The 19,502-nt window shown below is 38.9% G+C and overlaps 1 protein-coding gene across 1 annotated transcript in view; it reads right to left on the reverse strand.

The window, feature by feature from the left end:
- LOC136176275 (CUB and sushi domain-containing protein 1) overlaps nt 1-19,502 on the reverse strand; it is a 1,594,796-nt gene that overhangs the window by 362,988 nt on the left and 1,212,306 nt on the right. Inside the window, exons 16-17 of the mRNA XM_065946402.1 lie at nt 18,242-18,429; nt 4,444-4,632 (exon numbers count right to left, since the gene is read on the reverse strand). Of these exons, the coding sequence (XP_065802474.1) occupies nt 4,444-4,632; nt 18,242-18,429 (377 nt within the window). The remainder of the gene's footprint in view (nt 1-4,443; nt 4,633-18,241; nt 18,430-19,502) is intronic.

Raw genomic sequence — 19,502 nt, forward strand, 5'->3', positions numbered from 1 at the left:
AATTGTAGGTTATAAATATATAATTGTAGCTATAATTTTAGGTTGTCTATTTCCAGCCATTTCCCATGCATACACCGTGAGGGTGTCTGTAGTTACCTATGTGTATGTTCTCACACACGTGGTACACTTTGCACTACGAGATGCTTTTTTTCTCACAAGAAACTATATTATTTACATTTCCCAGTAATAATGCAGAATACACATGCAGATTCATAATCCCACAATGAATCCAAATAATACGAACTTTCCACTTCTTTTTGCAAACCCAACAAGGGAGGTATATTACTGCGTTTTACTTGCATTTTCCTGATTCCTGGCTGTTTTACACCCTTTACTGGCCTTTGCTCACTTCTGGGAGTCATCAGTGTGTTTGTTTCCCTCACAGATTTATTGGTTTATTTGTGTTGTTTAATTTTCCTTCATTTGTTTATTGGACAAACTCATTTAAAATCGTATTACACAGACAGTACAATTATTTTCTCTAATATGACCATTTTTTTTGACCTTTTAAAATTTTTAACGGAACTTTGTGATGCATGAAACAGGGCACTCTAAGTCGGGGCACTGGGACAACCCTGAGGGATGGGGTGGGGAGAGGGGGGAGGGGGTTCAGGATGGGGACACATGTACACCCATGGCTAATTCATGTCAATGTATGGGAAAAAAAGCATTACAATATTATAAAGCAATTAGCCTCCAATTAAAATAAATAAATTAATTTAAAAAATAAAAATAAAAAATGGAACTTTTAATTTGTATATAGTGAAATGTCAATGTTTTTCATTTATTGTCTCCAGATTTGTTTAGAAAGTTTTCTGAGAATTAAAAAGTAAAATTTCGTAATGGATAAACTGCTTCACTGACTGTGCTTAAAGCTTTTGACTGTGTGGATCACAACAAACTGTGGAAAATTCTTAAAAAGACGGGAATCCCAAACCAATTCATCTGTCCTCTGAGACACCTCTATGCTCTTCAATAAATGGTGCTGTGAAAACTACACACTTATGTGTAAAACAATGGAATCAGCACATTTCCTAACACCACACAAAGATAAACTCAAAATGGATTGAAGATATAAATGTAAGACCAGAAACTATAAAACTCTTAGAGAAAAACATAGGCAGGACACTCGATGACATAAATCAAAGCTAGATCCTGTATGATTCACCTCCTATAGTAATGGAAATAAAAGCAAAAATAAACAAGTGGGATCTAATTAAACTTAAAAGCTTTTGCACAGCAAAGGAAACTACAAACAAGGTGAAAAGACAACCCTCAGAATGGGAGAAAATAATAGCAAAGAAAACAACTGATAAGAATCAATTTCCAAAATAAACAAGCAGCTCATACAACTCAATACCAGAAAAACAAATAACCCAATCAAAAAGTGGGAAAAAGCCCTAAACAGACATTTCTCCAAAGAAGCCATACAGACGGCTAACAAACACATGAAAAAATGCTCAACATCACTCGTTATTAGAGAAGTGCAAATCAAAACTACACTAAGATACTACCTCACACTAGTCAGAACAGTCATGATCAAAAAATCTACAACAATAAATGCTGGAGAGGGTGTGGAGAAAAGGGAATCCTCTTGCATTGCTTGTGAGAATGTAAATCTACAACTACAATGGAAGACAGCATGGAGTTTCCTCAAAAAAGCTGTGGTACATATACACAACGGAATGTTACTCAGCCATTAAAAGGAACACATTTGCGTCAGTTCTAATGAAGTAGGTGAAACTAGAGCCTATTATACAGAGTGAAGTAAGTCAGAGAGAGAAATATAAATATCGTATACCGACGCATATATATGGAATCTAGAAAGATCACACTGATGAATTTATTTGCAGGACAGCAATGGAGAAGGCAGAGAAAAGACCTATGGAAACGGGGGAGGGGAGGAGGGAGAGGGTGAGATGTGTGGAGAGTGACATGGACACTTACTTTACCACATGTAAAATAGACAGCCAGTGGGACTTTGTTGTATGACTCAGGGAACACAAATAGGGCCTCTGTAAAGATCTAGAAGAGAGGGATGGGGAAGGAAGTGGGAGGGAGTTTTGGGAGAGAGGGTACATGGGTGTTTCTATGGCTGATTCTTGTTGATGTTTGACAGAAAACAACAAACTTCTGTAAAGCAATTAACCTTCAATTAAAAATAAATTAAAAAGATAAGTAACAATTAGATATGGAACAAAAGACTTTCAAAATTGGGAAAGAAGTACTTCAAGGCTGTATACTGTTACCCTGCTTATGTAACTTATATGCAAAGTTCACCATGCAAAATGCTGGGCTGGATGAATCACAAGCTTAAATCAAGATTGCCAGGAGAAATACCAACCATCTTAGACATGTAGATGAAACCACCCTAACAGCAGAAAGTGAAGAGGAACTAAAGAACCTCTTGATGAAGGTGAAAGAGAAGAGTGAAAAAGCTGGCTTAAACTTCAACATTCATAAAACTAAGATCATGGCATCTGGTCCCATCACTTCATGACAAATAAATGGGGAAAAAGTGGAAAAAAGGCAAATTTTATTTTCTTGGGCTACAAAATCACTGCAGATGGGGACCACAGCCAGGAAATTAGAGTTCCTTGGAAGAAAAGCTATGACAAACCTAGATAGTGTATTATAAAACAGAGTCATCAATTTGCCTACAAAGCCCCTTATAGTGAAAGCTACTGTTTTCCCAGTAGTCATGTATGAATGTGAGAGTTGGACCATAAAGAAGGCTCAGTGCTAAAGAATTAATGCTTTTGAATTTTGGTGCTGGAGGAGACTCTTGAGAGTTCTTTGGACAGTCAGGAGATCAAACCAGTCAATCCTAAATGAAATCAACCCTGAATATTTACTGAAAGGACCGATGCTGAAGCCGAAGTTCCAATACTTCGGTGATCTGATGCAAAGAGCCAACATACTGGAAAAGACCCTGATGCTGGGAGAGACTGAAGGCAAGAGGAAAAGGGGGCAACAGAGGACAAGATGGTTGGATGGCATCACTGACTCAATGAACATGAGTTGAGCAAATTCTGAGACACAGTGAAGGACAGGGAAGCCTGGCGTGCCACAGTCCATGGGGTCTCAAAGAGATGGACATGACTCAGTGAATGAACAACAAATGGATAAACAAAGGACAAAGGCAATGACTCATGCATATATAGCCACCTGTGTGACAGAGCAGACCGCACATCAGAGAAGAGACAGGACAATCTTATCAATAAATGGATCTAGACACTATATCACATCTTACAAAAATATTAGATGGGATTAAAGTATATATTTGACATTAAAGAAAAAACTAGCATTTGCTTTCAGGGTGATGAACACATCCTTAATCATGGTGATGGTTTCATGTATGTATAGGTGTCTCAGAACATAGTAAAATTTTCACATTAAACAGGCAGTTTATAGCATTTTAATTATACCTCAATAAAGCTGTTAAAATTTTTAAAGGTTCTCAGAAGAAAACAACAGAATATCTTTATGACTTGAGGGTAGTAAGCCTTCTTAAACACTATCTGTAAAGCACCAATCACAAATGAATGCATTGAACAAGTAGATTATTTTCAAATGAAAACATGCTATTTTTCTAAAAAAGACCAAGAAGAAGAGGAGGACAGAGACAGAGTGAGAGAAAGCATTCACAATACATGGATTCAACAAAAGAGAGGGCTCCATGTGGAGTACATGTAAATCCATGGTTGATTCATGTCAATGTATGACAAAACTCACTACAATATTGTAAAGTAATTAGCTTCCAACTAATAAAAATAAATGAAAAAAAAAAAAGAGAGGGCTCCAAATACATAAGCAAGGCTTGTTATTCTATAAGAAAAAGGTATGTGACCCAATATAAATAGGAGGAAGGAAACACATTATTCGTGGAGGAGGGTGCACTCTTAGCCAAACAAGCAGGAAAAGGAGCTCAAAATAAATCAAATGCTCGTACAAAGTATCTTGGAATAAACAGCGGTGGTGTATTATACAGGGAAACAGATGACAATAATGAAGGAGGTGCGGTTAAGTGCCATGCCCTGGATGTCACAGTGAAAGAAGCTGGAAATAGCAAAGAAACATCCTCCATGACTTCCTCTGCATAGAATCTTCAGGGTCAAGGGAACCGTAGCCTTTGTGCGGGCAGTGACTGGGATGAGGCATGACTCCTGGGTCGCTGGTCACACTCATCTACTGATCTGTGGGCTTGATCTTAAACAATGTGCTTGCTGTGGGAAAATTCTTTCTATAAATAGAAGCTCTACGTCATAGAGAAGACTCTAGGTAAACTTCAAGCACTAAAGAGCCATGTTTTTAAGGTCTAAGAGCTTCCAAACAGAAGTCCAGTTTCAGTCGCATCCTGAATCACCCCCTAAAGTGCTCACCACCCAAACTGTTTAAATAAAATCTGCGCATGTGTTCCTGGCTCCTTTGTGCCCCACCTACCATCACAGCTGGGCAACGCGTGGTTCCATTGGTGCTTCTGCTCACAGACCAGGGGCTCGTCGTCACTCAGCGTGTAGCCCGGCTCACAGCTGAAGGTCACTGTGGACCGGATGCCAAAGTGACTGCCGTGCCGATGCCCATTCACCGGGATCCCGGGATCCAGGCAGGAGTCGGACTCCAGAGTCACACCTGGACACAAAGGAAAACCATCACATGGGGACCTTCCTGGGTTATGGAAAAAATAGTATCTGTGCCATAATACATACACAATATTCCTAGACATGATCAGACCTGGAAAATTATGGAAGTGAATCCAGTAACCCACTCATGTGTAGACAAATACATTTTCAAATATTTGCTTTTTCTGTAGACAGGTGTATGCTGTTACATTAATAACCAGGTAGTAGCGAGGGAGTGAAATCTTGAATAATTTGCTGACCTCCCTGAATTTCTCTTCGTTTGAAAACCATCAACTGTACTAAACAAAGTCTAAGTCTGTTTTCTGTCTCCGTCTCTTTCCTCCTTCTCGTATTTGATATGCCAGTAGATTTTGGCAATCATACTTCAACTTTCATCTATTTGCATACATTCACCCAAGCTCATACACATATCAGGCAAATTAAAGCTGCACTGAGGTTGATTTTCTAAAATTGCGTTCCACGAATCCATACTTCATTTTTTCAAATTTGCACTTAAGTCAGCTACTTTCAAGATGGCTATAAAATTAGCCTATGCTAAAAGATGTTAAAACATAAAGTGCTATATAAAGTCAAGTAATGATGATCACATCATTTCAAGAGTTTCTTTTCTCTGTCTCTAACATTCCTCTTTATTTTTAGAATAATACACTTTAAAGGATGAGGAAAAAGGGAGTAAGGGAAGAAAATATCATTGCAATGTTTAGGAATTCAAAGGGACTAAAAAAAAATAGACTTGTGGATTTCCCTGGTGGTTCAGTGGTAAAGAATCTACCTGCCAATGCAGGAGATGTGGGTTCAAACCCTGATCTGGGAAGATTCTACAATGCTGCGGGACAGCCAAGCCTGTGGCCACAACTACTGAGCCCAAGCTCTCGAGCCCAGGAGCCACAACAGTTGAAGCCTGAATGTTCTACAGCCTATGCTCTGCTAAGAGAAGCCACACAATGAGAAGCCTGCAAACTGCAACTGGAGCGTAGCCCTTGCTCAGCGCAGCTAGAGAAAGCCTGAGTCGCCACGAACACCCAGCAGAGCCAAAAATAAATCAATAAATAAAATCGTTAAAAAAGACTCGCTGTTGGTATAACTCTCTCAGGAAGATTCAAAACACTGCAATTATGACTTGAGGTATTAATGAAAACTCCTAAAATTATTACCAGTATTCAGATTATTTACTCTCCTAAAATGATATTTGGGATGTTTCTGATGATCATATATACTTTACCAAAGTTTGAGTGATATATTTTATGAATATACCCTCCCTTATTCAGTCAAATACACGAACTGCCACTAAGGAGTGAGTTTCTTAGATAAATAAGTGATGTGGCTTCCTTAAGGCACATGGCGATGTGCTCCAACAGGCTCAGAAACACAAGCAGGGAACACGCTTTCAGTGAGACCTGCTGAATCACCAAACCTGAGGGTCACTACAGGAAGCCCTTGAACTCACATCTGGTTTCAGAATTGGCAGGATGAACAAACTTTGCACCTTTTAAGTCTGTGCTCTTTACCTCTCTGGTTAACAGGCAGCGCAAAGGACTAGCACAGTGAAGTGTTCCAAGGGAAAAATAAGTGAAACAATGAAAAGAAAAAGAAGTGAAAAAAATATAGCATCATTATTCCCAAGATTTTTTTTCTTAAAAATTAGTCATTCTGACTGAAATCCTCAAACTAACCTATGCCTCTCATCTTAGCAACAGGATATAACCATCATGACTTATTGCAAAGTATGGCAGCAAATGCATACATTTCACACCCCTGCCTGAGTGGCAAATACACCAAGAGCTGATGGCCAGTGTGTGCCCGAGACCCATCACCCACCTCTCTGCCAGTGTGTGCACACGCACATTCACATTCTACACACACATGGACTCACTTTCTGCACATATACATGCACACATTCATTTTCTACACACACACACCCACATCCACTTTCTATATACACACACACACTTTCTACATATGCATTCACTATATACACACACTCACTTTCCACATACTCTTTCATTTTCTAAACACACATTCACTTTCTACACAAACACACATATTCACTTTCTACATACATACATTCATTTTCCAAACACATATAATTCACTTTGTAAACACACACTTTCATTTTCTACACACTTTCACTTTCAGCACACACACATTCACTTTTTATAACACTCATTCACTTTCTACACACTCATTTTCTACACACACACATTCACTTTCTATGCACATTCACTTTCTACACATACATTCACTTTCTTTACAAACACATTGACTTTCTACACACACAAACTTTGACTATCTATGTACTCATTCACATTCTACACACACATACTTTCTACACATGCATTCACTTTCTACACAAACACACACTCACTTTCTACACACACATTTACTTTCTATGCACACACACATTTACTTTCTACACACTTTCACTTTGTAAACACACAGTCACTTTCTACATACACAACTCATTTTCTGCACACATTTTCACTTTCTACACACACATTCACTTTTTACACATGCACTCACATTCTAAACACACACATATTCACTTTTTACACACATGTCCACTTCCTACACAAACACACACACTTTGTACAAACACAGTCTCACTTTCCACAATCACACACTTTCACTTCCTACACACCTTCAATTTCTACAGACACTCTCACTTTCTACACAAACACACTAATTTTCTACAAACACATTAACTTTCTGTACACACATTCACTTTTTACACACACCTTCACTCTATATACACACACAATCACACACTACACACACACACATTCACTTCCTACATAGACACATATTTTCACTTTCCACATTCACTTTCTAAAACACTCACTTTCTACACACTTACATTCACTTTCTACACATACATACACATTCATTTTTACACACACACATTCACTTTCTACACACATCCACTTCCTACACACACACACTTGCTTTCTACACACACTTTCACTTTCTATAGTAATGCAGTTTCACTTTCTAAAGACACACATTAAATTTCTACCCACAAACATTCACATTTTACACACACACAGTTTCTACACACACATACAATCCACTTTCTAGTGACAAACACATACTTTCTATACACACATTAACTTTTACACACACATTTACTATCTACACATACACATTCATTTTCTTCAGGCACACATTCACCTTCTATAAACACACATACTTACTTTCTACACATACACACACTCACTTTCAACACACATGCACTTTATATACAAACACAACTCATTTCCACACACACACTTTCCACATGAATACACTCACTTTCTACACAAACATACTTTCACTTTCTACACGTTTTCACTTCTACCCATACATGCACATTCTAAACCCACACATGTTCATTTATTACACACATTCACTTCCTACACAGACACATATTCTCTTTCTATACACACTCACTTTTGTTTTTCTTTAATTAATTAGTTTATTTTAATTGGAGGCTAATTACTTTACAATATTGTGGTGATTTTTCCCATACAGTGACATGAATCAGCCATGGATGTACATGTGTTCCCCATCCTGAACCCCCCTCCCGCCTCCCTCCCCATCACATCCCTCAGGGTCATCCCAGTGCACCAGCCCTGAGCACTTGTCTCATGCATTGAACCTGGACTGGCGATCTGTTTCACATATGATAATATACATATGATATTATACATGTTTCAATGCTATTCTCTCAGATCATCCCACCATTGCCTTTTCCCACAGAGTCCAAAAGACTGCTCTTTACATTTGTGTCTCTTTTGCTGTCTTGCATATAGGGTAATCATTACCATCTTTCTAAATTCCACATATATGCATTAATAAACTGTATTAGTGTTTTTCTTTCTGACTTACTTCACTCTGTATAATGGGCTCCAGTTTCATCCACCTCATTAGAACTGATTCAAATGCATTCTTTTTAATAGCTGAGTAATATTCCATTGTGTATATGTACCACAGCTTTCTTATCCATTCATCTGCTGATAGACATCTAGGTTGCTTCCATGTCCTGGCTATTATAAACAGTGCTGTGATGAACACTGGGGTATACATGTCTCTTTCAATCACTTGGTATGCACATACACCCTCACTTTCTACACACACACTTTCACTTTCCACACACCTTTAATTTCTACAGACACACTTTCACTTTCTACAGACTCATTCACTTTCTACACATACATTTCACACTAATACACTGACAAACAGTCTCATTCCACACCAGCACAGGCATAAACTTTCTACACACACACATTCATTATGTACACACATTCACTTTCAAGACACAACACAGACATTCACTTTCTAACTACACTTTCACTTTCTACGTACTCACATTGACTCTACATACACATTCCTCTGCTACACACACATATACTTTCATTTATACATGTACACATTCAGTTTCTAAACACACACAGATTCACTTTCTAGACACACACACCTTTGCTTTCTATACACACTTTCACCTTATACACTCAACATTTTCAGTCTCCACACACTTTCACTTTCTACACAAACACACTTTCAGTTTCAGCATGGCCACTTTCACTTTCTACACATTTATTCACGTTTTAAACTCACACACATTCACATAACATACAGACATTCACTTCCTACGCACAGATAATATTCACTTTCCACACATGCAGTTTTGCTTTCCACAACAATTCACTTTCTACACACACTTTCACATTTAACACTTCAAAGCTTTCACTTTCTACACACACACACATTCATCTTCTGCACATACAGGCATTTTCCACACACACTTTTTCACTTCTTACACATATGTTCACATTCTACACAAACACAAGTCACTTTCACACACTTTCACTTTCTATACTCACACTTTCACTTTTTATACAAATACACTTTCATTTTCTACACATTTTTACTTCCAACACACACATGCAGTTTCTAAGCTCACATGTTTACATTTTACACTTACACATCTTCACTTCCGACAGACACATATTCACTTTTTACACACATATTCACTTTCTACACAAACATAATCACTTTCTACACACTAGCTTTCACTCCCCACACTCACACACTTTCCCTTTCCAAGACACCCTTTCACTTTCTACACATACTTTCACTTTCCACACACACATTTTACAGTATACATTCTCGCTATACATCCACAGATAGACTTTCTACACACACACATTCACTATCTACACACACATTCACCTTCTACACACACATAAACATTCATTTCTACACACATACACTTTCAGTTTCTGCACACACACATTTTTACTTTCTACACAACCACACTCACTTTGTATGCACACTTCCACTTTCCATACACACACTTTCACTTTCTATGCACACACATATCCACATTCTACACACACATCTTCACTTTCCATTTAAACATTCACTTTCTATGCACAGACTTTCACTTTCTACAAACACATATTTTACATTCTACACTCACAAACATTCTCATTCTACAGCCACACATAACACACACTTTCTATGCACACACATTCAGCGCCTACACACATTCACTTTCTACACTTGGTTTCACATTAGACACCCTTTTACTTTCTACAGTTTCTCTTTTTACACATTCTTTCACTTTTCCACATACATTCACATTCCAAACATACACATTCACTTTTTACACACACATTCACTTCCCACACACAGACATGTATTCACTTTCTATATACACATTCTCATTCTAGATACACACATTTTTACACATGCACTTTCACTTTCCACAAACACATTCACTTTCTACACACACACTACATTCTACACTCATAAACATTCTCATTTTACACTCACACGGACACACAGTTTTAAAACACACACATTCACTATCTACACACAATCATTTTCTACACAGAAAACACACATTCATTTTCTACAAACTTTTACTTTCTACACAGCTTCTTTCCACACACACTTTCTACTGACACACTCACTTTCCACACACACTTACACATTCATTTCTAAACATACACGATCGGTTTCTACACACACTTTCACGTTCTACACATTCACTTTCACTTTCCACACACCAACTCATTTTTACACATTCACATTGTATACACACACACACACACTCTTTCACTTTCACCCATACAAACATTCACTTTCTACACACACATGCTCTTTCAACACACAATTTCACTTTCCATACACATTCACTGTCCACACATTTTCACTTTCTACAGATACATTCCCCTTTTACACACATTCACTTTTCACACACTTTTACATTCTACACACACTTCACTTTCTATACACTTGCTTTCTACACACTTTAAGTTTCTACACACACATATTCACATTTACACACACACAGTTACATTCTACACTCACAAACATTCTCATTCTACAAACACACATACACATTCTACACAGATATTCACTATCTACACACATTCACTTTCTACAACACACTCACATTGTACACATACCCGTTCACTTTCAGCAACATACACATTCATTTCTACACACACCTTCACTTTCTATGCACAGACACATACACTTTCTACACACATAAACTCACTTTCTACACACACACTTTCACTTTCTACAGTCACACACTTCCACCTTCTACATCCATGCAATTTCACTTTCTACACACTTTCACTCTGTACACACAGTTTCACTTTCTACACACACTTTCCCCATGCACACATTTTCACTTTCTACACACATTCAGTGTCTACAAATACTTTCATTTCATATACAAATTTAGCTTCTACAGACATTCACTTTCTACACACACACACTGTCCACACACACGTTCACTTGCTGCACACACACATTCACATTCTTCACTCACACCCAGAAAAATTCACTTTCAACACACATACACACTTATTCACTTTCTACACACACATTCACTTTCCACACACAGACACACTCACTTGTGTATGCACCCACATTCACTTTCTACATACAGATTCACTTTCCACATACTTTCACTTTCTATATACACTTTCACTTTCCACACTACCACACTCACTTTCCATCCACACATTTACATTCTACACACACATATACACATTCATTTTTACACACACATTCACTTTATACACAGACACATTCACTTTCTATACAGACACACACATTCAATTTCAACACACAATCACTTTTCACACAAACACACAATTCTCTTTTAACACACACTTTCACTTTCTACAAACACTTTAACGTTCTACACTCATACACATTTACCTTCCACACTTTCACTGTCTACACAAACACACTTTCACTTTCTACATGTACATTTATTCTGAACTCACATCTACATTAAACAAACACAGACACATTCACTTTCTACAAGCGTACAGACTTTCTACACACTTTTATGTTCTACACTCACACTTTCACTTTCCACACACGCTTTCACTTTCTAAGGCAGTGAATGAGGTTTCACAACACATCAGTGCTTATACAGAGCATGGCCTGAACATAGTGGATACATAATACTGGCTGATTTGCTTTGTAGCTGAAGAGTAACAGAAGAATTCCCTCAGATGAAGAATCTCTATCAAACTGGTACATAAATAAAAGAGAGAGAAGACAGTAAATTATATTAGTTTTCATCAGTACATAAAACTATTCTCCTGAGTTTAACCCAAATCTACACGCCAACTAGTTTTCTTAAAAACGTGTGGGATCAGGAGAGGAGAATGCATGTTAGCTGATCAATGATGAAAAGTTAAGTTCAGTCATTCATCACGTCCGACTCTATGCAACCCAGTGGACTACAGCATGACAGGCTTCCCTGTCCATCACCAATGCCTGGGGCTTGCTCAAACTCATGTCCATCGAGTTGGTGATGCCATACAACAACCTCATCCTCTGTCATCCCCTTCTCCTCCTGCCTTTAATCTCTCCCAGCATCAGGGTCTTTTCCAATGAGTCAGCCCTCACATCAGGTGATCAAAGTATTGGAGTTTCAGCATCAGTGCTTCTAGTGAATATTCAGGAATGATTTCTTTTAAGGTTGACTGGTTTGAGCTCATTACTGTCCAAAGGGACTCTCAGGAATCTTCCCCAACACCACTGTTCAAAATCATCAATTCTTTGGCACTTAGCTTTCTTTATGGTCTAACTCTCATATCCATACATGACTACTGGAAAAACAATAGCTTTCACTATAAAGACCTTGGTTGGTAAAGTAATGTCTCTGATTTTAAATGTGCTGTCTAGTTTCATCATAGCTTTTCTTGCAATGGGTAAGCATCTTTTAACTTAATGGATGCAGTCACCATCTGCAGTGATTTTGGAGTCCAAGAAAATAAATTCTGTCACTGTTTCCAATTTTTCCTCATCTATTTGCCATAAAGTGATGTAACTGGATGCCATGAGCTTAGTTTTTTGAATGTTGAATTTTAAGCCAGCTTTTCTACTCTCCTCTGTCACTTTCATCAAGAGGTTCTTAAGTTCTTCATCGCTTTCTGCCATAAGGGTTGTGTATTCTGCATACCTGAGGTTATTGATATTTCTCCCAGCAATCCTGATTCCAACTTGTACTTCATCCAGCCTGGCATTGTCACTTGATGTACTCTGCATATAAGTTAAATAAACAATGTGGCAATATACATCTTTGATGTACCCCATTCCCAATTTGGAACCAGCTCATTGTTCCATGTCTGGTTCTAACTGTTGCTTCTTGACCTGCATATAGGTTTCTCAGGAGGCAGTTGAGGTGGTCTTGTATTCCCATGTTTTTGTTGTTTTTTTTTTTTTTTTTTTGGGTGAGAGGTATATGTTTTGTTGTTGTTGTTGTTTTGTTTTGTTTTTTCCATTTATTTTTATTAGCTGGAGGCTAATTACTTTACAATATTGTAGTGGTTTTTGCGGTGGGAGGGGGGATTGGGATGGGGAATACCTGTATTCCCATGTTTTAAAGAACTTTCCACAGTTTGCTGTGATCCACAGTCAAAGGCTTTGGCGTAGTCAATAAAGCAGAAGTAGATGTTTTTCTGGAACTCTCTTACTTTTTCGATGATCCAGCAGATGTTGACAATTTGATCTCTGGTTCCTCTGCCTTTTCTAAATACAGCTTGAACATCTGGAAGTTCTCAGTTCACATACTGTTGAAGCCTAGCTTGGAGAATTTTGAGCATTACTTAGCTAGCCTGTGAAACAAGTGCAATTGTGTGGTTGTTTGAACATTCTTTGGCAATGCCTTTCTTTAGGATTGGAATAAAAATTGACCTTTTCCAGTCCTGTGGCCACTGCTGAATTTCCAAATATGCTGCTACACTGAATGCATCACTTTAACAGCATCATCTTTTAGGATTTGAGATACCTCAGCCAGAATTCCAGGCTTACCTGATAGCTCAGTTGGTAAAGAATCCACCTGGAATGCAGGTAACCCCAGTTTGATTCCTGGGTTGAGAAGATCCACTGGAGAAGGGCTAGGCTACCCACTCCAGTATTCTTGGTCTTCCCTTGTGGCTCAGCTGGTAAAGAATCCACCTGCAATGCACAGACCTGGGTTCAATCCCTGGGTTGGGGTGATCCCCTGGAGAAGGGAAAGGCTACCGCCTCCAGTGTTCTGGCCTGGGGAATTCCATGGACTATAAAGTTGGACAAGACTGAGCAGCTTTCACTTTCACACTGGAATTCCATCACCTCTACTATTTTTGCAGTGGTGTTTCCTCAGGCCCAGTTGACTTCACCTTCCAGGAAGTCTGGCTCTAGGTGACTGATCACACCATCATGGTCATCTGGGTCATGAAGATATTTCTTGTATAGTTCTTCTGTGCGTTCTTGCCACCTCTTCTTAATATCTTCTGCTTCTGTTAGCTCCATACCATTTCTGTCCTTTATTGTACCCATCTTTGCATGAAATGTTCCCTTGGTATCTCTGATTTTCTTGAAAATATCTGTAATCTTTCCCATTCTACCATTTTCCTCTATCTTTTTTGCACTCATAACTCAGGAAGGCTTTCTGACCTCTCCTCGCTTTCCTTTGGAATTCTGCATTCAGATAGGTAGATGTTTCCTTTTCTCCTTTGCCTTTCACTTCTCTCTTCTCAGTTATTTGCTTGGCCTCCTAAGACAACCATTTTGCCTTTTTGCATTTCTTCTTCTTAGGAATGATTTTGATCACTGACTCTTGTACAATATTATGAGCCTCCATCCATAGTTCTTCAGGCACTCTATCTATCAGATCTAACCCCTTGAATCTATTCATCACTTCCACTGTATAATCATAAGGGATTTGATGTGGGTCATAGCTGGATGGACTAGTGGCTTTCCCTACTTTCTTCAATTTAAGCCTGAATTTTGCATTAAGATGTTCATGATCTGAGCCACAGTCAGCTCCTGGTCTTGTTTTTGCTGACTGTACAGAGCTTCTCCATCTTTGGCCGCAAGGAATATAATCAATCTGATTTCGGTATTGACCATCTGGTGATGTCCGTGTGTAGTCTTCTCTTGTGTTGTTGGAAGAGGGTGTTTGCTATGACCAGTGCCTTTTCTTGGCAAAACACTGTTAGCCTTTGTTTTGCCTAATTTTGTACTCCAAGACCAAGATTTCCTGTTACTCCAGGTATCTCTTGACTTCCTACTTTTGTATTCCATCCCCTATGATGAAAAGGACATCTTTTTTTTTTTGGTGTTAGTTCTAGAAAGTCTTGTAGGTCTTTTTGGAACATTCAGCTTCAGCTTCTTCATCATTAGTGGCTGGGGCATAGACTTGGATTACTGTGATATTGAATGGTTTGCCTTGGATACGAACAGAGATTATTCTGTCATTTGAGATTGCATCAAAGTACTGCATCTCAGAATCTTTTTTTTTTTTAATTACAAACACTGATGCTATTATAAAAATAATGGCACAGCACTTTTTATTTTCTTTAATCAGAAAAATATGTCCCATGTTTTTGGGAGGGAGACCAGGTATCTGCAGGCCCTACTCTGGGTGTCAGGGTCTTCGCGACCAAGCAGGGAGGAAGGCTTGGGCCTGGGAAACCGGGGTGGGGTGGGGTGTGAGGGGCAGGGCATGTGTCTGTGGCCTCCAGGAACCAGGTCACTGCTACAAGTGGCCATCACAGCCGCGTGAGACGAGCATACACAGCACTGAGCCCTGGTGGCCAATGCTGCTCTCCCACCCGTGCCGGGATTCCAGGGGCAAAGGGTGGGTGACCCTTGAGTGCAGACGTGGGTCTGGTGGCGGGGTGGGTTTTTTTTTTTTACTATGAGGGCTGCTCCGTTTCTTCTAAGGGATTCTTGCCACAGTAGATATAATGGTCATCTGAATTAAATTCGCCCATATCAGGCCATTTTAGTTCACTGATTTCTAAAATGTTGATGCTCACTCTTGGCATCTCCTGTTTGACCACTTCCAATTTACCTTGATTCATGGACCTAACATTCTAGGTTCCTATGCAACACTGTTCTTTACAGCATCAGACTTTACTTCCATCACCTGTCTCACCCACAGCTGGGCCTTGTTCTCACTTTGACTCCGTCTCTTGTTTCTTTCTGGATCCTTTTCTCCACTCTTCTCCAGTAGCATATTGGGCACCTACTGACCTGGGGAGTTCATCTTTCAGCATCATATCTTTTTGCATTTTCATTCTGTTCATGGCGTTCTCAAGGCAAAATACCAAAGTGGTTCACCATTCCCTTCTCCACTGGACCACGTTTTGTCAGAACTCTCCACCATGACCTGTCAGTCTTGGGTGGCCCTACAAGCAAGGCTCACAGCTTCACTGAGTTAGATAAGGCTGTGATCCAAGTGATCAGTTGGTTAGTTTTCTGTAACTGTGGTTTCCATTCTGTCTGCCCTCTCATTGGATCGGATCAATGCTGAGGAGTTACACAAATTCAGATGACTGCAATGTATATTCATCTTCACTCCAAAGAAAAGTGATGACTTGAAAGGACATTAAAAACTAACGAAATGCAAAAGTTTCTCCTTCTTAAAGTGTACTTCATGTTTAAAAAAACACAACTTTGATATAAATGCTATATATATGAAGCATATATAATAATTTGAATTAAATATAAAATAATTATTTAAATCACTAACAATTTCTTATTATCAGAAATATGAACAAAATATAATTTCATATTTAGTCAAAAAGTACATATAACCTTATATGTATATTTGCATATATATGTTTGCATATAGATAAGCCTGTCAAACAGAGAAAAGTACACGTTATTAATTTTAGTTGTGAGCAAGTGTTTGGGCAAGATTAACATGAGTAGCAGTTAGGAAAGGAAGCATATTAGGAAAGGAAGGCAAGAAAAGAGAGAAGATTAAAAATTCAGCAAGTGAGATATGGCCCTTTCATACATATATAAAATCACATGTGTTTTTATACATTAAAGTTTCATTTAGTAATTATTAGATATGCTTCATATATATAGCACTTACATCAAATTTACATTTTTTTAACTTGAAGTACATTTTAAGAAGGAGGACCTTTTGCATTTCATTAGCTTTTCATGTCCTGTTAAGTCATCACTTTTCTTTGGAGTGAAGACTGGGCAAGATTAACATGAGTAGCAGTGTGAGATATCAGGAAAGGAAGGCAAGGAAAAAAAAGATTAAAAATTCAGCAAGTGAGATATGGTTCTTTCACGCATTTATAAAATTACCTGTGCTTTTACACATTAAAACTTCATTTAGTGTAGTTTAGGAAAGACTCTAAAACAGTGTTAAAAAAAAAAAAAAAGAAAAGAAAGAATGTATTCCTGCACTGGATTCCATACTGACCTGCTCCCTTTATCTTTTTCATCCTATTCTGGATGTGAAGCTTTTTCAGAGAAGGGAAGTGTTGACTAGCATCACAAAAACATCCCAGGCTCAGTCCCACTCCACTCCACTTCAGAAGGACATGCACAGATATTACTACCAAATAATATAGTCCCGTGACCTCCTGATGTGAGAAGCTGAAGCTAAGAGCCAAACTTGGATGGATGGATGAAAACCACAACCACATAGAAACCACAACCACAACCGCAAGGAAATTGGGGTTACTTTACAGAACACACTGCATTATGATATTATAGCAATTGTGTTTAAATATTTCTAATTGTTCTTAAATCTTTTTGATAGCAGTTGATATTACTGATAGCAGCTCTTTGTCATTTAGTGACAGTTCAGTTGGGCTTTCTCTCTCTTCTCTCTTAGTTCCTTCTTAATTCCTTCTCCCTTAGTTCCACACTCTCTACTTGGTGAAATGGGCATACACATAATCACAAATAGTACCAGGACTGCCCTAAGCATTTTTCAAGCAAAAAACATTGCTTAGGATGCATAATTTTAGTGATATTTCGTGTAGCTCATTTGGCCAATAGGGATATTTTCTAATAGAAATTTATTATTATATTACATTGTGCGGTAAATGAACATATTTCATCATTTTAATGATTTGATTTCTTATTTTATAATAAATCACTGTGTCTTCTCTTTAAGTTGTGAATTAAACATCATCAAGGAGCTTTGTCCTTCACAGAGGAAGTCCTGAGGATTGCACAGCGCAGTGGGGACAGAAGCGGGAACCAGCACGTCTGCTGCCACGTGACTCAGCGGGAGCGCATGCGCCGAGTTCCCCGGGCCGCAGGGCATGGGGACCACTTACTCTCGTAGCGAATGAGGAATCCCACGCTGGCCCGGCTGTTGTCTGTGCTGAACAGGAGGTACATGAAGTTGCCGGTGCTGATGAGGAACTGGGGCGCCTGCGTGCCGTGGTACTCCCCGATCAGCGGGGCCGAGCTGGCCGGCCCGTCTCTGACCTCCAGCGTGTCGTAGTTGACTTCGGTCTGGAATCTGCGGGCAAGTGTGTCCAGTGAGAGGAGAAATGCAGGGCTGCAATGACTTACAGGCATCCTGCGTCTTTACTCACGGAGTGAAAACCCACGTACAGCAAGAGAAGTAAATAGATCCAGATACACGTGCCCTTTCAGACTCCGCACATGCGGTGTCTAAGGTTATTACTAACTTCTGTTCACCCCCACAGCCCTCCCGGTGACTGAATACTCTGTCCAGTAACATCACAGACACAAACGGGGCGGGGGGAGTCATTCAGCTTTAAAATACAAATACTGTGAGCCAGAGAATCAACAATCAGTGAAAGTCAATCAAGATGCATTTTCACACCGTTTTTCATGATCCCCAGTGTAACATGATTATAGATTTCTCAAAAGGAGCATACTGAAGTGACATGATCTTCTAAAGGAAAGAGGTAAATCAAACAACATGACACTACTTTAAATACCTTTCCTGAAATAAAGAATCCTGTGCCTTTTAAAGCTGCATTAACTCTCTTTTTTATAGTTTAAAAATTTTTTTTAATTATGAAAGTATGATAACATACTTCGAGACTTGGAAAACATAGAGCAGCATTACATATGTAATAGTTCCACTATATATTATAATTATTTTATTAAGTCGATAAATTAAGATTTTTAGTTGGAGTTTCAGTATCAAACTCTCAAAAATAATAGAATGAATAGACAGAACAGTAGAAGAATATAGTAGACCCAGAAAACACTAAAGCTGCACCGACTCCAGTATGACAGTGGAAGGACCCTGAACTTCAGGAAGCAAATGCTACTTCGGTGATTTGAGAAAGTTAGAACAGCTTCCAAGAAGTGCCTAACTTTCCTTCCCGGAAGGACTGATGCCTCCAGAGAACCTGGTCTGGTGTTATGCTCATACACAGTTGCAGCCACTTGGGTGCTCTCTGATACAGCAGAGATGCCATTCCAGACACTGAGATAATTTGGTAAATGGGCCCGTCTCGTCCTCAAAGAGCTAACCGGCTTTCAAAGGTTCTGGCGTGGTCCCCAGGGAGCAGCTCACTGCCGGAGCCTCTGATGCACTCAGTGATCAGGGAATTT

Source organism: Muntiacus reevesi, chromosome 10, assembly GCF_963930625.1.
Source record: "Muntiacus reevesi chromosome 10, mMunRee1.1, whole genome shotgun sequence".
NCBI lineage: Eukaryota > Metazoa > Chordata > Mammalia > Artiodactyla > Cervidae > Muntiacus > Muntiacus reevesi.